The sequence below is a fragment of the Pelodiscus sinensis genome, chromosome 9 (assembly GCF_052426305.1).
Source record: "Pelodiscus sinensis isolate ZL-2025 chromosome 9, ASM5242630v1, whole genome shotgun sequence".
In the NCBI taxonomy this organism is placed as follows: Eukaryota; Metazoa; Chordata; order Testudines; family Trionychidae; genus Pelodiscus; species Pelodiscus sinensis.
In genome coordinates, this window is record NC_143060.1 from 66,264,087 (window position 1) to 66,286,445 (window position 22,359).

General features: G+C 45.2%; 1 protein-coding gene across 19 annotated transcripts in view; it reads left to right on the top strand.

Moving 5' to 3' along the window:
• Positions 1–22,359, top strand: part of PRRC2C (proline rich coiled-coil 2C) — an 85,420-nt gene that overhangs the window by 59,430 nt on the left and 3,631 nt on the right. For 6 of the 19 annotated variants that reach the window (XM_075937009.2, XM_075937016.2, XM_075937010.2 and 3 more), the window contains 11 exons: positions 1,116–1,217; positions 5,860–6,070; positions 7,417–7,620; positions 8,267–8,353; positions 9,696–9,817; positions 10,827–10,963; positions 12,310–12,544; positions 13,165–13,287; positions 14,968–15,186; positions 18,771–18,874; positions 20,751–20,877. In XM_075937009.2, the coding sequence (XP_075793124.2) occupies positions 1,116–1,217; positions 5,860–6,070; positions 7,417–7,620; positions 8,267–8,353; positions 9,696–9,817; positions 10,827–10,963; positions 12,310–12,544; positions 13,165–13,287; positions 14,968–15,186; positions 18,771–18,874; positions 20,751–20,877 (1,671 nt within the window). Of the gene's footprint in view, positions 1–1,115; positions 1,218–5,859; positions 6,071–7,416; positions 7,621–8,266; positions 8,354–9,695; positions 9,818–10,826; positions 10,964–12,309; positions 12,545–13,164; positions 13,288–14,967; positions 15,187–18,770; positions 18,875–20,750; positions 20,878–21,867; positions 22,105–22,359 lie in introns of all 19 variants that reach the window. The other 13 variants (XM_075937017.2, XM_089780627.1, XM_089780628.1 and 10 more) reach the window with 8 other exon arrangements.

Consider the following 22,359-nt stretch of genomic DNA (forward strand, 5'->3'; position numbering starts at 1 on the left):
ATCTTGTGATGTTGCTATTTTGAGCAATGTAAACATAATTAATTCAGAGTTGACCGGATTTATGGGGAATCATGATGGATCCTCTTCCTTCACCCCTCAAGAGAACTTGCCATTTAAAATAAAAGCCTTTTAAATTGACGTAGCAATAGCAACATCCGTAATGCATTTTTGTGGCAATGTTGTTTGTAGCTATTCCTGCACACCTCTTCCCTTCATAGTGCTGTGACTTTTTTGTGCTTTTTGTTAGTGTCAGACTTGAATAAGAGGCAAAGTATGAGACTTGTAATTCCTTGGTCCTGCTGATTTCGGTGTATTCCCTTGTCTGGTAGATTTGGATTCCCACATAAGAACCAGCAATAGCAGATTTGTGCTTTTGTCTAGTTTCAAAGTGTCAAGTACATGTATTTTGAGATTAATCTCATTCTATGGCAGTTGCATGTGCTCTGTGCCTAAACTATAGCGTTAATGATAGAAAGAAGGAATAAGGACTATTGCTGTACCAAAGATTATAGCAACACTTCCTCAGATCTTGTATTTAGGATCTTGAGCAAATCCATCATTAGCTTTTTCTTTTGCAACAATTTTGTCAAATTTGTGTTTTCTCCTAAACTTCGCCTTTGTTTGAGAGTCCCATTGAAAGATAGCTAGGAATTTAGAAATAGCCATACGCAAGTGTTAGTTACCAGGTATAATTTTGCTTATTTCTTTGGTCCTGTGACTTTGAAGAAAACAGTTTCCATTTTTTTTGTAGAAATTTCATCTCAAAGCTTGAATCCTACTAGAGGGCCAACTTGAATTGGGAAGAATTTTGTACCCTGTTGAATTAAATACATTTTGGGCTAAATCCCAAAAATGCTAAAAGGACACTCGACTCTGTAGAAGACACTGGTGCACAGACAAGCAAGTCTGCAGTCACTGCGATGACCAGTATTGTATGAACCATACTAAACGACCTTTCCCCCCACCAAATTTTCATCCTGCTTTGCCAAACCATCCCTCCTGAAAGCTCAAGCCTCAAGGAACATTTAATATATTAGCACCGCTTGAGCATTTGCTCGTAAGGGGCTCTCGTGGTAGACTTAGTTAGAATGTGATGTGTGTTGCCTGCCTTTCAGGTGCCCTTGCCCCACACCCTTCCCCTCCCTAGGAGGGAGACTCTACAACAGAGCTCCAGCCTAACTCCAGTTTCTCCCGCTACCGTGGACCTCACCCTCAAGGTATGTACCACGTCCCTCTAAGGGTCGTTTTCTTGCATGCAAGGGAAAAAGATAATGGAGAACTTGCTGGTGAACCTTTTTTAGAGCCTTCCTTTGTTTCCTCTCTGAACTGCTTTTGCATATCAACAGATGGCTGAAACAAAAGGGTGTATGAAAGTGAGTGCATTCAGTTATAAATCTCTTTAACCCCTTTTGCTTTAACACTTGGCATCGATCTTGGCTTCCACTACCCAGAGTGTAAATGCTAGGGAGGCACATGTAGGTGGATAAATATCATGGCATGCTTCTCCTGACAGAAACCCATTGTATTTTGATACATCAGTGGATAGGTCTGTTTAAAACAAGTTTGGCTACAGCTTCATGGTTGCACAGGTTGTTAAAAAGAGAGTAGTGCATTGGCTTCAGCAAATAGTACTTGAATTTCTCAGCTCTTTCCTTTTGATTAGTAAAGTGTGACTTCTACAATTGGATGATTGGAGTAGTAAATCATGTAGGTTGGCAGTAAGTTAATTTATATCAGCAGCTATTGTCTCCTATAAACTAGTACAAAAACTTTTTGTTATACTTATGGGAGCAGGCATTTCATGCTCCTTTATGTTGTGCATTGTGGAGCAAGGGTATGTTGGGAGCATTTTGTCTATGGCATGTATGCAGTCTTGATGTTGGGAGGGTTTGGATTGTGCGCTCTGTAACTCACTAACATTATTAAGCTGGTCTCTGTCCTTTGGCTATAGCCTTTTTAAGAGAGTCTCTGTCCTTTCAGTGCCCTTGATGAGCCATGTGATGGTGCTTTTATATCCTGAGTTAGTGAGCAAAGTATTGTCCAAACTAGAAGTCTTTGGAAACGTGGTTGGATGCATAGTTACTGGCTTTCAAGAAATTAAATGCAACTCCCAGTGAGAATTTCTCTCTGAAATGGTTTGTGATAGAAGAAAGATTCTTACTAGTTTTCATAATTTATATAATTACAATATAACAACCCAGTGATGCAGACGTAGTTACTGATAATTATTCTTCATTAACATTTCCTCCTCCTTTTTGTTTGCATATGTTTAAAGCATCTTAGCCAGAAAAAAAGTTAATGGAAAGAAGAAAAAGATGAGTGAGGTTGGGAGGGGATGAAAAGGGAAGAGTAATTTAGCAAGGGAAACTCTGCTAACCTGCTAACATTTGAAAAATAATGAATTAATACTGATGTATTAACTTTCTGGTATCTGGAGGCGCTTTTAAAATTGTTTTATTTACATGTCAAACTCAATACAACAATGTCTAGAAATAAGTAGTCCATTCACTGAACACTTGATACAGAGAGGAAAATCACTATGGCTTGACCGTTTCACACCTTCTAAGCATTAGCCTGCTGAGTGTTGAGTTCCTTATAAGTATACTATCTAGTCTTGTAACTTGGTGTCGGTACCTCTAGACCGGGATGATACGAGTGTCCTAATAAGCTCATGAGATGATGGCTGTCTCCGTAGTAGGTATGAGGAGGAATTCGTCTATAATCTGTGCTGCAGTGCTCTGAGACTGCAGGATGTTGAGAAGCATTTTTTCGCTAACCTGCCCTTAAGCTTTCAGACTTCGCATCTCTTCCTGCACATAACACATGCAGATCACACCTTTTCAAGGCACTGCAGGGCTTAACCATGCCAGAGTCTCTGGTAGCCCAAACAGAACATTACTGCTGATCTCCCAACCAATGGAAGGTAAACGTTGCTTTTAAATGCTGCTTTGACAAGCGTTATCTTTCAACTCTCCTCCTTGGAGGAGGAACAAGAGTTTCCAGGCTTTCTTCTGGAATGGAATAACCTTCCAATCTCCTTTCTTGTTCCTCCATCCCCCATCATACCATTCCATCTGCAAGGATATCCTCTTAAAAGACAAAGAGGGGGAATTCTGCCATAATTGCTCCTTTCTCTGGGCCTCTTTCTGCCAGGGAAAGAAAATGGAAGTGGAAGGCTTATTGGGATCTTGGCTTCCATCACATCAACCAAGACTTCCCTGGAGTCAACTTTGCTTGGACAGATCAGACCTATTGGGTCTTAGCCAGGCCTTTGCTGATCAAGGGCTCTTTGGCAGGGGAAGTCCACAATCCTTTTAAATGTCTCTGCCCATCATATGTCTAAATTCCAGGGTCTCATCTAAAGATTCTAAGCAGCTAAGAAAAACATTTGGCAAGGAATCTGTCTCTGGGTATTCTGGCCTTCCTCACAGGAAAAAAAATGTATCTTAAGGAAGTTTTCTTTTGTTTCCTCTGCAATCTTTTATTGACTTATGAACGCTGGAGCCCTAGACCACTTAAGTAAGCTAAGGCCCACATGAAATTGGGTGAGAGGCATCTGGGGTTAGCCATTGTCTTCTCCCATCCGGCACTGCCCCTCTCCCCAGAATGAAAGAGAACCTCAACAACCCAAACCACGGAAGGTAAAATCATTTCGGGTGCTCTTTCTCCTTCTCCATTTCTCCCAAACGTGTTTGAAACATTTTGTATGTGGGAGACGTGCAGCCTGGCTACTCCCTAGAATTAGAGGCTCTTTCACTCCCCTTCTTCATCTGTGAGTTGCGAATAAGAAGTTCTGTATTCTGAAAGAGCCCTAATCCTGTAGCTGGGGAGACGCAGACTAAAGGAGGACGGTGCTCGGGACTCTGCACGTTCTTCATAGTTAGAGGAAGGGTCAGGAGGAGTCTGGGCAAATCTGGACCCAGACAGCAAATAAGTGAATGAGACAAAATGCAGGATGGAGACTTCAGCTTCTGCTATTGAGCAGATGCCTCAAGGAGTTCAATCTACTATAAACAATACAATTTCCCTACACCTTTGGGAAATACTCACCTGTAGGGGTGGCCCATCCATATAGGCGGCCGCCCAGGGTGCCAAGTTAAATGGGATGCCAAATGGTGGCGCAATAGCATTAAGGGGTTTGGAGGTGGGGGCGCCGATTGCATGGTTCGCCTAGGGCGCCAGTTGCTGGCAGCTAGTCTAGGGCTGCCCCCGCTCACCTGTTATGTGGGTGGAAGGTGTGTGAACAAACCTGTCCCACGTCTGGTCTAGTTATTAGAAAGGGCTCAGCCTAAGTGTATGTGTTGGTGGGAGGGGTTCCAAAAAGGGAAACAGTCAAGTCACAAATTTCCTATCAAGTGTTTCATAGAAAAAAATCTTGGGGGGAGGACTCCTGAAGCAGTTCCTCCTGTCAGTTACCCTTTTATACTGCGACAATGGCAATTAAATAGAAAAGCCAATATGATTTGTATCATGATGCGTGGGCAAATCAAATAGCTCAATTTAGAGAGATGCGGAGCAGTTTGCCCATTTACATAAGATGACGACATTGCCGCCCGCCATGCTTCATTTTAATGGGCAAGGCGGTCAGCGGACTGTTTTGTCCAATCCGAAGTGCTCCATGTCCGTTCAAGTGACTAGGCCGTTCTGATCAGACTTCCTTCTGTAATGCTGAAAATGTGCTTGGCTCTGGACAAGGCACCAAACGAAAATAGCTCCTGCCCTCAAGAATGTGTAATTTGTTAGATGAATTGCAGTATGGAACCCTTAGTCTCCAGTGGCTAAACCTCACATTAAATACATGGGCCACTGTGTGTCATAGAACTCCATGGACCATCATTAAAATGTGTTTGTGGCTTGTCTAATTTGAACATTTATAGCAAGTGTCCTTCCCTTTGTCTCTTAAGCATAGTCCCTTGATGCTTTCCCTCGAATTCTTGCCTGGCGTTCAAAGGTTTTCTGTTAAAATCTTGGGGGAGGCAGGGTTGACTCGGTTCCAGTCAACCACTAGGTGGTTTAGATAAGTTTGTTGAACAGTTTAAAACCACACATTTTTTTTAAACTCTTCCAACTCCTGCTTGACCCAGACTATATTTGTGCTAGGCACTGTTACATCTGTGATTACAGAACGTAAGGTTTGACTTTTTCCCTCCTTTGGTATTTATTTTTTTCTTTAACATGAGGAAAAACCTGTGCATAGGTTTGGCACAGTTTTAGCCCCAAATTATTTTATTTTATTGAAAGTTTTAAAATACGTAGCTAAATAAGCACACTAATTGTGTGGTGGTGTTCATTGTGGTGTGTTAAAACTACAAAATAAAATGGACATTGTGTTCAGATTTACCTCTGACAGATTAATTGCTGTACTCCCTTAAATGGTCACAGATCATACTGAAGATAGAAATTCATGCTTCTGTGGTTGTGACATTTTTATCTCAGAAAAACTTCCCTCCCTTTTTGCACCAGTGGCATTAGACCATTTAATTTTAGAGTGAATGGCTTTATTTTAGAACCAATTTTGTGCTAACTTAAGCAAGCGTGAAACATTCCACTCCCCACATGGGAGGAAAAAGCCGAAGTCAGTGTGAGCAAACTTGATCTTGGGTTCTGGCAGTAAAAATGGTTGATTAGACAATTCAAGCTAATTGGAAGCTCCCACTTAGGGCCATAAGCTTTTTGCATGACCACTTAGTATTGTGCAATCATGGCGAGCCAACATGAAGCCAGGAGGCTCCCAGGTAGCCTGCACTCCCTTTTAACTACAATGAATTGTTAACTGAAGGACTAACCACAACACTAAAATGTGCTCAATACCTGCCTGTGTGTCTCAAAAAGAAAACCCTTTCTCTTGTTCCTGAACAGATGGAGTCTGCCCGCAAAGCCTGGGAGAATTCTCCAGGCATGGGGGAGAAGGGCTCACCGATAACCTCAACAGCATCTCCCATAGCCGGAGGCACCAGTGGAAGCAGCAGCAGCAGCAGCGGACCAAGCAGTGCCACTTACAGCTCTTTCTCAAGTGCATCAATGCCTCCTATTCCTGTGGCCTCGGTTACACCTACAACCTCGTTGTCAGGTATCCGCCTTTGCATTGCGTGTTGTGTACTGCACTCCCCTCCCCATTCTCCAGCTGGTTTTGCCTTTTAATCGTGTCAGCTCTTCACTCTTTGGGATTTGGGAATGCATGGAGTTCTTATTTAAGGGTGTAAAAGTTGGGTGCGAGCCCCAGTTTACCAAAACCCTCTTATTTGCGTGGGTCAGATGTCACCGCTGTGATGTCATGACAGGTATCCTCTTCTGTCCAGTGACAACCGCTCAGTTGCCTGCATGTCCTCTCTGTATGTTGTACTGGCTCTGCACACCCTCTGGTGTTACTTAGATACCGCACATAGGGGTTTGGCTATCTGTCGTGTTGTCATTTTAGGCCCTGTCCTGCACCTGGGTTGGTATGTCTGTTCTTGTGAGGAGTGTGTTGGTACCACAGTATTTCTTCACACAATGTTTCTTCACGAGGTGTTCTATTGTGACCCTTCTGAATTGTTTCCAGCTTGAGCCTAGGACAAGTTAGTGTTTTACACCATTAACCCAGTTCGTGCCAGATTCTGTGAGCAGGGCCTGCCTCTTGCTCACGGTTTCACTCTGCTTTATATTAGCAAAGTCATGACCACTGTGCCCAGGCCTGTGATATGTGGGCATACGCTTCAGTAACTCATCTTACTGCAGTTGGAAGAGCTGAAATTTCCCCTATGATTTTACTGCATAGCCAGCTGGGGAGAGGAGTTTTGCTTCTCTCCCTTTTTCAGTAGGGTGGATCTGGAAGATACAGTTTAGGAAGCTTCTTCTACCCACCACCTTCAGCTGGCTGCACAGAAATCTTTGTGTAGAATAGAGCTGCTCTTTTCCACCTTGTCTTCATGCGGCTGGCCATGGGGAACCGGCAACTACTCAGTTCCCACAGTTGTCTGAAGATTTCCAGTTTTTGTTTCATATTACCTCAGTAGGGCTGACTGAGGCCTCTTTGTGGTAGGCGCTGTACAAACATACATAATAGTGTGTCCCACAAGACTTTCACTACTGCTATGCACAAACAGGAGTGGGGAAATTTGACTCCCACTGTGGTAAACAACTTTATGTCCAATTCAATCGTTGCACATTTGGCCATTTAAAGGAATCTGTGCTATAATCCCAGCTGATAGGATTGAAGAAAAATGTCTTTCTTTGGGGACCTGACATTCTCTAGACAACTGGAAGAGAAAGTGCAGTCCTGTTTTAAGGAATTCTGTATATATTGTATTTGTTTTTAATTTGCTATTCGCCCTTGCCCATGGTAGTCGATGCCTCCAACATTTTGTCAGACCTACTAAAAGATAAGTTTGTGAATGATCATTTGAAAGCATTTCTGGTATGTTTTTTCCAATCCAGGAGCCGGAACATACACTACCTCTTCCCTGAGTACAAAGTCTACAACCACCTCCGATCCTCCTAATATCTGTAAAGTGAAACCACAGCAGTTGCAGACAAACAGCCTCGCTTCTGCCAGTCACTTCTCCCAGCTAAGCTGCATGCCGTCTCTCATTGCCCAGCAGCAGCAGAGTCCGCAGGTCTATGTGTCCCAGTCTGCAGCAGGTAATAGTGTTTGTGAGCTTGGGAGGGAAATGTGCTGCCTATTCTGTGTGTGCTTTCACTGAGACGAGTTGGTAGAACTTTTAAATAACTGCATATGAGTTGTACTAGGATTGTTATCTCTGAAGCTGATGATAAACTTGTAAGTTATTACATAGTGTGTATGGAAAAGAGCAGACTGAGGGGGGACGTGATAGCAGCTTTCAGGTACCTTAAAGGGTGTTACAAGGATGAGGGAAAAAATGTTTCTTCTTAATGTGTGATGATAGGACAAGAAGCAATGGGCTTAAATTGCAGCAAGGGAGGTTTAGGTTGGACATTAGGAAACACTTCCTAACTGTCAGGGTGGTGAAACACTGGAATAAATTGCCCGGGGAGGTTGTGGAATCGCCATCACTGGAGATATTTAAGAGCAGGTTAGACAGAACGCTATCAGGGATGGTCTAGATGGTGCTTGGTCCTGCCGTGAGGGCAGGGGACTGGACTCGATGACCTCTCGAGGTCCCTTCCAGTTCTAGTGGGTTATGTGTCTGATTCCTGGGAACTCCAGTCCACTCTGACCCTGAACCTGGGTTAGACGCTGTACAGACAAGTACCAGGATGGCCCCTAAGAGCTCAGGGTCCAATCTGCTTTCCGTTGCGGAAGCAGGCCGCGATGCCGGAGAGGGACATCCAACCTCGGGGATACTCGCACCCGTGTGGTTCAGGAGCCTGGTTAGCGATCAGCATTGCCCAAGTGAGTCCCAGCCGTGTGAATTCGGAAGGCAGGCAGTATTTCAGGGGCATGTGTCTATGTAACACATCCCCACGGCACGACGACTGCCCGAGTAGTATGACTTTCCCTTTTAATAAACCCTCCTCTGAGGGATGTATCTGTCTGAATCCTGTTTTCCTTTGTAGCTGTCAACTTTCCCTCAGCCCGTAGTTCAGAAAATCCTCTGCAATCTTTCCTTTTCCCTGACAGCAGTCTGGTTCTGTTCTCGTGGAGGCACACCCTCCTGTCCTAGCTCCTTCCCCGCACTGCACATGCATCGGACCTAGATGTGCGTAGAGATCTGCAAATTCGCCCCCAGCACGCCATTTGCCGCGTAGCTCTCCCATCAGAAGCCCAACTATCGATATTTCTAACAGTCCAGCCCCCCTTTTCTGTTACCTTTCTTCTTTAAAAGGTGTCCCCTCCTCTAGAGAGGTGTCCTCAGTGTGGAAGGATCCCAACTATGGGATCATTTCCCTCTGCTCTATTTCTCTGTTCCCCTCCTTGAGACTTTCCCTCCAACAGCCCAGAAACTACCAGACTGGGAGTGGTCCCAGAAAGTCTCATCTATGTACGTCTGTCTCCCTCAAGCGCCTTCAGTTCAGCCAATGGTTTCAAGAGCCTGGGAGCTGCCTATACCAAATGCATGCCACTGCCACCTGCTGCTTTCAGGACAAAATACTGGATAGTCCCCTCTGATGCTGGACTTCTGCCTGCATTCCTTGTGCTCTTGCTGGGTGGCTTTTTGTGGTTTGGGATTTTTACTGCGGGGGAGCAGGCTTTCTTGGCCCAAGTTTAGAGACTGTTTATAAGGGGTATCTGCTTATGTTCCCCCTCTAAACTTCTGTTTGCTGCTCTGGTTCGCTAGCTGCTCCAGTCTCTCTTAAGAGCTTTTTAATCCCTGTTTTCCCTGAGCTGGTTCTGCCCCCCGTCAAGGGATTCAAGATCCAAGAATGGCTAGAGCCTTCTTGGGAAGCTTTCAGCCTTGCCTAGAAGGCCATTAGACTCAGCACACAGCTTCTAAATGGACCCCATGATAAACTTCAAGCGAGCAAACACAGCCAACTCACTCCAGGGGTCATGCAGTTGCTCCTCCTTCACCTGGAGAATTCCCTCTCAAACTTCTCCTGTTCGCTAGCTCCCTGAAAATCTGTTCTCTCCCCTCCTTTCCTCGCCCAGTGCTAACAGGCAAATAGTTAACCTAACCAGTGTGTATATATGAAAGAGAAAACTTCTTCTCTGGCTGCAGTTCCAGCACGACGTGGAAATCTGCCCAGAAGGAAAATGTTTTGCGTTCAGACACTAACTTTCATATTTTCCTGAGGTCCTGCAGCTCAGATCCCAGCTTTCTACATGGACACAAGCCACCTATTCAGCACTCAGCATGCCCGTCTGGCTCCACCGTCCCTGGCTCAGCAGCAAGGTTTCCAACCCGGACTGTCACAGGTATTTGGGGATTCATCCCACTGAACCCTCATTGGAAAGCTGTTGTAACATGAGCGGACCTGATAGTTGTAGGAGGGAAAGAGAGAGAGAGAAGTATTCCAGTAGAAGCTCATATTCTCCAACATGTACTGCTTTGTGCAAGAGTACTTGTTCGTCACAGAAATGCTCAGTTTGGTGTTTCTTCCTGGGGTGAATCCTAACATACCATTTGGAAAAGGGTCCAGCCTCAAGACTTCAGCCAGCTCCTTTTGTAATTTGTGCCAATGGTTGATTTCCCTCTTATCATTGTAAAGTTCCGTCATCTGCTTGAGAGAGTCCAAGTGACTCTCGGTGTTGGTTTATAAAGAAATACAGTAGTGCTCAAGTCAGATGGACTATCTGACTAAAGTTGCTCAGAATGAGGGATGAAGATCAGATATTAAGAACGCGTGTATTCCATAGAGTTCAAGGGTTGCTAGATTTTTTTTTAAAGCAACACTTGTGAGAAGTAACTGAGTAACCTACATTTAATAAATATACTGCACATCGTTTGTTCAGCTGACATTGTCATGGTTATGCTTGCTGATTTGTCTTATTTGCTGCTCTATTATAGCAACTGCACATCTGTGATGGTTCTGAATTTTTTGACCACAGTTGTTGGGTTTTTCTGTTTTATTGGTGGTCATCAGAATCAGATGTCGGAAGTTTGTATCATAACAAATATTTAGATGGAAATTAACTTTAAATAGCTGCGTTGATTGCCTCAGCAAAATGTGAACTGTGACAGCATGCAAATGAGCAAAGCTGTCAACGCTTCTGTAAAGTTTAGTTCCGTTTAGAAAGTTGTCATGTGTTCCTTATACAGCATTTGTATTTGATGTGCAACTACTTTTGAGTTTAATTTCCCATTGCGTGTTAAGTACAGGGCATTTTTCCCCTTATGGGTTTTGCCAAGGCAATTTTCATCTACCAAGATTTTTGTGACTGTTCTACACCTGGGTATTTATTTAATTTTTTTTTGTTGTTGCAGCCTGCTTCCGTTCAGCAAATTCCCATCCCCATCTATGCACCTCTACAAGGACAACATCAAGCCCAACTGAGTTTAGGGGCAGCACCTGCTGTTTCCCAAGCTCAAGAATTGTTCAACTCCTCCTTACAACCTTACCGGTAAATGGTTCTGCGTTAGTAAGGAAAAGCAACACGAGATCAGCCCGTTGTCGTATTCCTTTCTTTCACCACTTCCACTTTTTCAGACCAGTATTGAAGCTTAACAGCAACTCTTAAAAGCTTGTTAGTTTGTACATTACAGAAGTGAGATCAAGTAATAGAGATTTGAAATGAGCTACAAAGCTTAGGGACCATTAGGTGACGTAGAATAAAACCTGCTACATGTTAGAAATACTGTGGTTTCTCCCTAGTTAACCTACCAGCTAGCGTTTGTTATACATTTGATTTTTCTCACCCTTTTTTTTTTACTCCATCACACATGCAAAATGTCACTAAATCTGTGACAGACAAAATGTAGTTGAAAATGTCCATGGAAGTTGGCAGAAGTCGCCATCACATACTTGCTTACATCAAAAGCTTGGATGCTTTTGTGGTCAACATGAGATGGCAGCTATTGGGAATAAACACAGTAGAATATATTTTGAAAGATTACACCTAAGTTCAGTGTCCATCAATCCACAGCTGATTCTCCTGCCTCTCCTAAGCACTTCACTGAGACTTCATGAGTCCCATGTGCACAGGAGTGGAACTTCTATTCTGCAGATCCTAAATTCATGCTAGTGAGGCTCCCCCCTTTGCCTAAAACGAACACCAATTTTTCCAGTGGGGTTAAGAAACCAGCCGCTAGTCTTTGTTGGCTGAGAGATGCTTTTAGGTAGTGCTTTGCTGGGTTCATGTGGAAAACCCAAAATGAACAGTATGGCGAGAATGGGCGAGGAAACAAATCCTAATTTCAGTATAAAGGGCCGTGTTCCCATCCGTCTGTCTCAGACAGTGCCAAAAGTAAGTTGTTAAAAATACCCATCGGTGCCCAGTGACTTAAGTGGTCAGTAGTATGGCATCAAAAATGAATGTACTTGGTCATCTGTGGTGAAGAGAGCCAAACACTTGTTCAAGCCCAGGAGCTGCTACTAAAGGCTGTCGTGTTTCCCTCTGCTTCTACTTCTCAGTCTTTGTCCTGAATCATTAGGCAGACAGCTTTCACGTGGGGAAGTGCAACTAATTTTAATATTTCGTCAATCTAGCTTAGTATATTTGAATACTAAAGAATTTAAAATATTTGAAAAAAAAGTTCTACTCCATGACATTCAGTGACTCTCATACATTCAGAACCATCTCCCAGCAGTTCACACTGTCTTCAGTGGAATCATTTTGAACATCAAGTGCTCAATTTTAAGTCTGTTTGTTATGAAAGGATTGTTTGTCTTTTATATTTCCAAAGGCACTTTCTCATATTGTGTATCTAATGAAAAGGGAAGGCTAATGCACAATTTCACCCTTTATAGATCGCAGCAAGCTTTTATGCAAAGTGGTCTGTCTCAGCCATCGCCAGTCGTTCTGTCTGGCACAGCCTTACACAACTTCCCAACAGTGCAGCACCAAGAACTTGCAAAGGCACAATCAAGTCTTGCATTTCAGCAGACTTCTAATACTCAGCCTATTCCCATTTTGTATGAACATCAGCTTGGGCAAGCTTCAGGGCTAGGAGGCTCGCAGCTCATCGATACTCATCTTCTCCAGGTAAGAATGATTTTCGAATTGACGTCTGTAGCCTTTGTTGGAGCATATAGGACTAGTATGTAAGGAACACAGGAAGCATTTTCTGATATCTGAATACTATAAACACAGTGTATTGGACTGTATTGGACACAGTGTATTGGCTTCTTCTCTCCAGCAAGGGTTGGGGAGATGCCAAAAACCTGGTAACTGAGAATTGTATTTACACTGAAATTCATGAAATCTGGAGATCTTTGTAATATTTGGCTTTGTCCGTATTCTGATCTGCCATCTCTAGAATATCTAGGTAGAATTGATTCAAGATTGTGGGAAATCTTAATGGTTCCTTTGTCCAGTCTGTCTTGTGCCCCAGCGTTCCCAATCACTTGAAACAAGCCAAGTCGTTTGAAGATACCTATAGAATGTACAACACAACTGTCCTGAGTTGGGATTGTTTTAAGCTGAAACGGAGGCTTCGCCTCAAATTAAAATGTTCTCTAATTTTCAGACTTACACTGTAGCAGTTTTGGAATTGACTTGACTTAATTTGGAATACGTTGCTGTGCTCGTCACATTTGGTAACCCTTCTTCTTGTTAGTAATGTCACAGTACCCCAGTGTAATTTGTTAATCTTTCTTTGCTAGGCCAGGGCTACTCTCACCCAGGCTTCAAGTCTATATTCCGGACAAGTCCAACAGCCTGGCCAGAGCAATTTCTATAATACAGCTCAGTCTCCCAGTGCTCTTCAGCAGGTAAACTATGGCATGGTAAATTTCCCAAATTGCCTTTCTTTTTATTATTTTTCTGGCATGGCATAATTAAAAATGGGAAAATGCAGATATTGTGGTCACGATCCTAGAGCTGAGAATTTGCAGACTAGTGACACAGGTTACGAGAAAATTAAATGATAGACACAGAGTCATTAACATGCATTGTGTGTGTGGCAGAAATGTTCCTATGTCACTCTCACTTGCGACAGTAGAAGCAGCACTCTACATAATAACACATAAGTGGTACAAGCATCTCCTGTCTTCATGGCGACAAGTCAGAGGTAATACCCTTCAGAGAGCCAAATAATTATAGCACTTTGAAAGCAGAAACACAAAATAGCCTGTTTGCTCGTGGTGGCATATGGCTCCTCCCTGATTAGCAGAAATGTATGAGGTCACATTTCTAGGGGGACCAGTATGTGTACCCCAAACATGCAAATGTGATTGTTTGCAAGCAGTAGCCTGTGACACTATCTGTGTATATGTATTCTTATCCTTGGGCCCTGTAGCTCTACCCAGTTTTGAAGGCGTAAGTGATACCAGAGTACTTCCAAGGAATTTAAGATTATTCTATTAAGAATCATTTGTTGGGGTTTTTGTCTTGTGCAAGTGCTGTGGCATGTTTGCAAATCAAGTACCATGTAGTGCAGGGGGTGGGGGCTGACTGCCGAATTTCATCCACCTGCAGTAAGTCTCTGCACCCCGATTCTTTCCCGGATGTGGCTCACATTTTGAAAACATAAGGTTTAGATTTTATATGCTATTTCTAACATTTGTAACATACGCAAACAACTGTCTGTTTATGACAAGTCTGTCAAATGTTAACCATGTGAATGAGGGAAGACCTCTACAGACTTGAGTAATACTTTTAAGTCCTATTGAAACAGTGAAAACTCCATCTGGTAGATTCAAAAGTATCATAAAAAGTAATATCCAGTGACTTTGGAGGTCAAAAGTTTGGGTAGACCCTGGCAAAATAGCTACCGGTAACCAACACATTATGCTGCTTACAGTAAATCTTGATTTAGACTTGACTTACTGTATTGTAGAGAATACAGTCTTCATTTTTGGTATGTGACGTGGGAGGGTCTCATGATTGTGCACCATACAAACAGATGAGGAGATGTAAAAACTAAGCTACTGATCCTCTAATTTTCAGGTCCTGATCACGGTCATCAGGCAGTGCGCTCACATTTGGTCACAGTGACCTGTTGATAATGAGAGGTGTCCTAGGTGGCTGACTAGTACAGTCTGCCATTTCTGTTTTAACTGTAACTCACCCTTTGTGACCCCTTTGGCAAGTGAAGCCTCACTCTGATACCCAGCAGCCAGCTTGGAGTGCCAGAAAATTGCCATTTATGTAACTACAGTACCTTGTAACGATCCGTTAGTTTCATTTACCTTTGTACTGTGAAGTGCTTTTGCCGTGATGGTACTGTTATGAGCCACTCTGTGACTTGATGCCTTTGGAACCTGTTCCTAAATTTCAAATTATCCAAATGCACGAAGAACTAATTCCAGAATTTCTGCCTAAAAAGTTGAGAGTGGTTTTTGCCTGCATCCCTCTGGGTGATGCTTTCATTGAATAAGTGCAATATAATGTAATGCCAAAGCAATCTTGATGGAGTTCAGGGATTCAGCTTGTATCTCTTACTGATATTTCCATATTCTCTCCAGGTGACTGTACCTTTGCCCGGCTCTCAGCTTTCTTTGCCCAATTTTGGATCCACAGGGCAGCCCCTAATTGCTCTACCCCAGTCTCTGCAGCCTCCACTGCAGCATGCCCCACCGCAAGCTCAGGCTCAGAATATGAGCAGGCCTGCACAAGTGAGCCAGCCGTTCAGGGGGCTGATCCCCGCTGGAGCTCCGCACAGCATGATTGCTGCTACTGGAAAGGTAAATCGGGGGCCAGGCCTGTCTCGCAAGAGTGAAAATGGTCCATTGGCTAACACAGGCTGGTTTGCACAGCAGGGTTGAGCCGCGTGGGCGGGTTCCTGTAAGATCCGAGGTGCGTGTCCTGCTGATGGGTTTCGGCGTGGGGTGACACAGAGGGAGGCTAGTTAGCCATTGAAAGGAATGTGGCACTAGGACAAGAGTTGCGCACTTCACGCCCTGTGTGTATATTGGTAGCTCAGTCGGGGGCCGGAGGCAGTTGCTGCTGCTGTCGTTCACTTCCTTCGTGTGGCATTTTGAGAGTAGTTCATCTGAAAGGGATTTTAATAAGATGAGGCTGGCTTGGCAGGCGAGAGCATCTCCATGCATAGGGAGCAGGGCAGAAACGGGCAAAGGGAGCATTGTGCGGTATTGGTAGATCAGACAGCCCAGGGGCAAGATTTGAGCGTATATGTTGTCAGGTTGAGTTCTCCAGGGCTTTGAAGGAGATGGCAAAAGTGATGAGGTTGGGAGGAAGGAGCCGTTAAAAGGATCAGATTGGATGAGTAACGTTGTAGGTGCCCTTTGTATAACAGGGCCAGACATGGGAGCTGCGAGAAGAGGGGGTTTTAGTAACAGAGCAGATGATCAGCACGCTAACTCATGGTTTGACTGTTGGGATCATGAGGACTGAACAGCTCTTTCAAGCGTGTGGAAGAAATGACCACGTTTGGATACATTCTGAGAGAGGAAGGGGGAGCTCTGTGCTGACCTGCAGCTTCTGAACCTGCATGGCAGAGAGACTGGTAGTGCTGGGGGAGTTCTCTGGAAATCTCATGGAGACCAGATTAGAAAAGTTGGCTCTGGCTCTGTTCTCAAGTGGGAGAGACCTGGCACGTCACTCATCACATGCTAGTGAAGGAAGGGGAGAACAGCATTCACTTGGACAGGGTTCAGGGTGCTGGCAGTGCCTCTTGGGAGCTCAGGATGCAGCGTGTCCAACCCTCTTCCCGGCCGCCATGAACCTGAGGACTTTTGAAAAGCCTTATGTTTTCAGCTAGCCGGCCAATTCAGGGAGCCTCCAGTCTATCCCGGAGGGCTATGGGCCTTTCCCTCACTAGCGCTTGGATGCACTGACCCTGAGCACTTCAGTCAGGTTCTAAGAGTAAGTTTGACCAGTCCCCACGGGGATGGGTAACATACGATGGGAATGGCAGTGCTGCTGCACAGCCCATGCGTTTGGTATTTCAAGCACTGACTCGGAAGAGAAGGACGGCCCCACGCAGCTCTGCCAGTCGCTCTAGTAGCAGAGCTCCCAATTCTGTGCACATGGAGGCAGTGCGCCCCCCATTTTTGTACTACAATACACCATGGCATGTTCAAAGCTGCTGGGAGAAGGTGGGAGGCTTAGGCAGTTGTATAGGGGACAGCTGGGGCTTTTGGTGAGGATTGTGGGTTGGTTCATGGATAAGGGGTTAGTTGGGTGATCTTGCTGATGTGATGGGCAGTGAAGTAGTTGACGTGGCTCGTCGGGGTGACGAAAGGGGCAGTTGGCATCTTTGGGGTCACAGGTTGAGGCTGTGCTCAAAGGCAGTAGTATGGCTTGTGTTTCTGAGGTTATTTTTTATCAAGCTAGAAAAATAGCCATTTAAAAAAATAATCTTTGGCTCAGACAGTTCTGTGCCCGGCCTCGCAAGCAAGTGTCTCCTGCAGGAGATGCAGAGGCGTTGTACTCAGCACCGAGCATTATGCAGTGTTCAACCCCGCCGCCGACAGCAGTGGTAGGTCACGTCGGGTGGAGTCGAGGCGGAATCTCTCGGAATCAGCGCGCCTTGCTCACCCCTAAGCGACGCGCCCTTCCCCAGGCCTTTGGGGTCTTGACGAGGTAGAATTATCAAGGGGTGTTGTCTAGTCTGTCCGAGGCAAGAGATGGCTTGGCTGCTAGGTGGGGTTTGTTCTACTCCAGGACTTACTGTACGCTCTGAGCATGCCTTTTACAAAGAAATAATGGTCAAGGTGAGAGGTGCCGTGTCCCCGCTTGTTGGGTACCATGGCAACAGATGTACTAGAAATAGCTGTGACAGGTTTATTTTCCTGTGTTATCCCTCATGTTTGTGCTACAGAAATAACTTTCTAGCCCTGCTATTAGATGGAGACCAGGTGTTTTTCTGTGCATACTGCCTACAATGATTGTCTGGGTTTAGTCAAGCCTCAGACTTTTCCATCTCCAGCCATGGGAATAAGGTGCTGATGGCATCTCTAAAGGACAATTGTTTGTAATTCTGCTGTGTTGGAGAGATCTCACAAGATTGGGATGTATCCATTGTTCCCCTCAAAGCTTGGGGATTCTGCTGTTGGGGTGACACATTACTTCTGTGTGTTCAACTTTCAGGTGTGGTCATGGACATTCTTGTCTGGTTTCTCTCCATCGCTGGCTTATTTGATGGATTTTCTTCATGTATGAACAGCTCTGACTAGAGTACTAATGCTTAGGGTACTGTCTGTCGGTCAGCACACTACCTCAGCTGAGGTGGGCGGAATGCGATGCTCTCAGATTGAGGGCCAAAACGCAGGCTAGGTCAGGAATCCCTTTTTCCTACACAGACTCCGGACTCGGAAATCCTGTGCAGTGACGTCCAGGGAGCGATTGTTCTTCGACTAGTGTCCCTATGGGTGCTCCATTTCAGGTGCCCGTGTACACCTCGTGCCTTCAGTGGCAGAGTTTCACTCGCACTGTCCGCTCAGCCCGCTCATGCGCCATTGATCGACTTGCACGGAGGCTACCTCGGGCTGTACGAGTAAACCATCATCGGTTCTTTCTCAGCCCTCTCCGCGTGAGACAGAGCGTGATGTGTTCGCATGGTGAGAAGACCTGGCTTGAACAAGATCACAGTTGACAGCAGTGGTTGTACTACATAGTGTCCCAGATGCTGAGACCTGCGCGGCTACGTGGTCTTCCAGTATATACCGTCTCCAGACGCTGCTTGAAGTGATGTCTGCAGATCTGATGTAGCGTTGGCAGTCCAGGTCTTTCCTCTGTAATTGACTCAGCTCCAAAGCACCGTTCCCCCTCCCCACAGGGCTGCAGTGGAGCCCTTCTAGGGAGGCTACTCTGAGAAGTTACTCACTGTTGTTGTTTGAGCGGTGTCGGGTGCTCCGTTCCCCGTTCTGCTTTCACACGGGCAGCCTGATAAAACTTCGGTGTAGGACTTCAGGCGATCAGTAGCACGTGTGCAGGCCGAGTGGCCACTGCAAATGGCACTCTGTAATCGAGCACACATGGGACACGTGCCTCTGAAGTTGGAGCTTTGAGGGGGAGTCTACATCTCAGACTCCAGTTGCTTCACAGGATGTGTAACCTCCTTCCCGGGTATGAGGAGTAGTTGCGTGCCGGGAAGAACAGCCACGTGCTTGAAAGTTCTTCGGTTGCAAAAAAGCTAGCTTTTCTTCCACTGTGTTAGCAGCATTGATAGAATGGGCCATTTGTGGTTGTCCTTACAATGCTGCATTGATTTAAACCACAAGTACAGGATATTTACAAAGCACTGTAACTTTGCCCTTTTGGAAATAACGCCGCTAAACTGCTGCTGTTGTTAATTTTTCTCCAGATGTCAGAAATGGATCTAAAGGCCTTTGGAAGCGGCATTGACATTAAACCAGGAACTCCTCCAGTTACTGGTAGAAGCACCACTCCAACCTCCAGTCCTTTCCGGTAATGGGCCCTCCTAAGCGCTTGTATTAAGTACTGTAACTAGCCGCACTCTCGAGCACAGCCAGTCAATTCTTTGATAGAGATGAATGTTAATGGGCAGGACTCGCCACGGGCGAGTAGATTGCAACCCGGAAGAGCCGGGTTCAGGCGATCGGCGCATGCGCCGATTGCCGGACAGCGCAGCTGGCGAGCAGGGCACGCCGCAGTTCCGCGAGCCCTGTTAATGGGGATGAGGTGGAAGGCTATGAATACTTCAAAATAGCCATCAGTAATCTGTGTACAGCAGAAGCAACACTACAGGTTGTCATCCAGTCTCCTAACAGTTATGCGAGAAAGGTACTACCCTGGAATGGTGAAGATTTTTGTGTATGGAACTGAACAGTTCTTGTAGAAGCAATTCATGGCGGAGGATTCATGGTCCAAAGACAGACTAGTGGTAGAAAAGTCTTTGGGGTGGCACTGGAATAGGTTTGAGAAGCTAGTCTACTTAAGTCTAGACCTCTCTTGCCCGGACTGAAAATTATTACCTAGGGCATGACTTAAATCCCTTAAAATTTCACATCTTAGAAAGTAAACCTAGTGACAGCGTCTCTGATGGAATCTTGTGCTTCAATGCAGGATTTACAAACTCTTCTTAAATTCTGAAATTACTACATAGACTGGCAAGTTTCTTTGGCTCATGTAGGGGAAAAAGTTGCCAGTTTTGCAAGGAAATTTACTTAAAATGGATTTTCTGTTGCTGGTACACAACTTATCACCTCTTCGCAGTGTGACTTGAGGACTACGCATTTAATAGAGTAGAAAAAGCTAGAAAACGGCATAGACTTTGTGGGATTTTTATTGGTCATCTGAGAAATTGAATTAAAAAAAAAAAATCCCAACAAGATTTGGGATTACATCAGAAGTAGCAATAGGAGAGGACCTCCTTTATTTCATACTAAATTTCTGGTATGTGCCAATTTGGAAATTCGGAACTAGTAGGATTTTGGGTGTCATTCACTTACAAGGAGAAAATTGCAATGACCTCAGACTGTACCTCTCTGTTGCATTTCCGGAAGAGGTTCTGGTTCTGGAATGAGTTTTTGTTTGTTTCCGGTTACTCGGGCTGAGAGAGGTTGTATTGTAATGCTGACTGACTGCCGAGAGCCAGGCAGTCATTGTGTTAAAAATTGTAAGAATAAACTGACTTAAACTAATCAAACCATGCATGCACGTACAGTCCGCATCAGAGCTCAGGTGGCAGTCAACAAAAAATATGTTGCTTGTGTTTAAAGCAAAGCAACCCTCCTTTCCTAGTCTAGACCAGTTCTCCTCAGTGAAGACGGTTTCACTGTCAGAAAATCAACTTTCAAACGTCATCTGTTGTGGCTTTGTTGGGCAGAATGTTAACAGGAAAAAATGCAGTGGTGGGGTGTGGGGGTGTGTCTGTTCCCCTCACACGCTAACAATGCCACCCATATTTGGAGAACTTCAGCCTGCAAACAAAAGTCTCAGAAAAGAATGAGCAAGAGAAAGCTGGTCAAAATGGAAACCGAGTATCATCTGTGCTGTGGGTGTGCTTGGTGCTGTCACAGGCCCTTGCAGAACAGGGTGTGAATACAATGGGACTGGAATGGAGAAAAAGGGTGGGGGGTGGGGGCACCTGGTAATATCTGTGACCAAAACATTGCCTTTCCTTCCAGGTTCTTGCTTGTTCTGGTCCGTGGTTCTGGTTCTGCCAGTTCCCCTCTGGATTGTCATATTAACTTGCTCCGGTTCTGGCTTCATTTGCCTTGAGGTTTCCACTGATCGTAGTTAGGGAATATGTGCAGATTACAAAGCATCCTTGCGGTGATAGCAATGTCCTGACTCTAATTGGTGTTGGTTTCTTTTCAAGGGCCGCTTCTACAAGTCCTAACAACCAGTCCAATAAAATGAACAGCATTGTCTACCAGAAGCCGTTTCAGTCCGCAGCTCCCCCTTTGAGAATGACACAGCCTTTTCCTGCACAATTTGCACCCCAGGTGGGAAACTGATGGCTTCCTGAATGCAGATTTGCTTTTCTGTATCTCCGTTAATCCTGTGACTTTCTAGCTCACCTGTGGTGGGCAGTTTTTATTTTGACGGGTTAAAAGTCTGAGCCCTGCATTCAATAAAGAATGTGCTTTATCAATCAACTGGATTCACGTTAAATGCAGACTTGTCTTTAATCTTGCTAGTTAAAGCAGGCTTTCTGGTGTTTCACGCATGTTAATTTTCAGGGACGTCTGCACATTTAAAAGTGAGGAACTTAATAACACTAGGTTGAGTAACTCCAGTCCAAAAAGGTGCCCTCAGGCTTCCCCACACAGCTCCAGTCAACCGCATTTCTGTCCGGACTAGGGATGGGGGGGGGGCGGGGACTCAGTATCTCCGAAGGGTCCCAGTGCATATTTCAGATCCTAAAAACGTAAGCAGATTCCTAAGTCGTTTGTCTGAGATGCAGTTCTAAATTAATCCAAAGTGTGATTTGTTTTTCAAATTCCAATGAGCACCTAAAAACGGTAACCGTGCCAGATTGTAACTGGATGTCGTTGCGCCGCTAGAAGGGAAAACGATAGGAACTTTGGAGGATTTGTCTCTTTGGTTGGAGTCTTTGGACTTAGGGATCTGTCTTTGATTTTTTTTTCATGAAAGGATTCGCTAAATGCTGCCAGCTGCAGGGAAAACTTGCTCACGAGTGATGCCTCAGGCTTTGTAACCTGTCAATATTTTCCCCGTTTTTTATCGTTTTGAGTGGTTAGTGCAGCTGGAAACACAGCAGCATCGTTTTAGGGCTTATGTTTTTCCTAGTGTCCAAGCATGACCTGTTTTAACAGGGGGAGAAAAATCCCGCTCCTTTCTTGGCATTAGTTTAATGGAGGACCAGGCATGTTCCCCCCCCCCCCACCCACAAGGAGAAGCCAACATGTCTGGTTGGCAGTTTTCTAATGGCTAAATGGTTGTTTTGTTGTTGTTGTTTTTCCCCCACTTAGATCCTTTCTCAGCCTAACCTGATCCCTCCATTGGTAAGAGCCCCACATACTAACACCTTCCCAACGCCTGTTCAGAGGCCGCCAATGGCACTGGCTAGTCAGATGCCACCTCAGCTGACCACAGGCCTTATGAGCCACCCTCGTTTACCGCATGTGGCCAGAGGTCCTTGTGTATCCCTCCCTGGAGTCAGAGGCCCTCAGGCCCAGGCTGCGATGAAGGCTGAACAAGACGTAAAGGTCAGTATCTGGAACAGCGGTGCTGTTAACACCAGTTCAGTCTTGACAGCTCGTAGGGCAGGAATGTGTCTGTGCCGCGCCTTCCCAAGCCTCTGGACCCTTAACCGCTGTGTCCAGGCTTGCCGGTGTGCTAGCACAGACGTCAACTGGCCCCTGCTCCCGCTTAAACAATTGCAGCGCTAGCGATCGGCCGCAGACATCCGTTCTCAGGAGGTTTTGTGACCAACGGCTCCATGAAACAATTGCCCTTCTCGA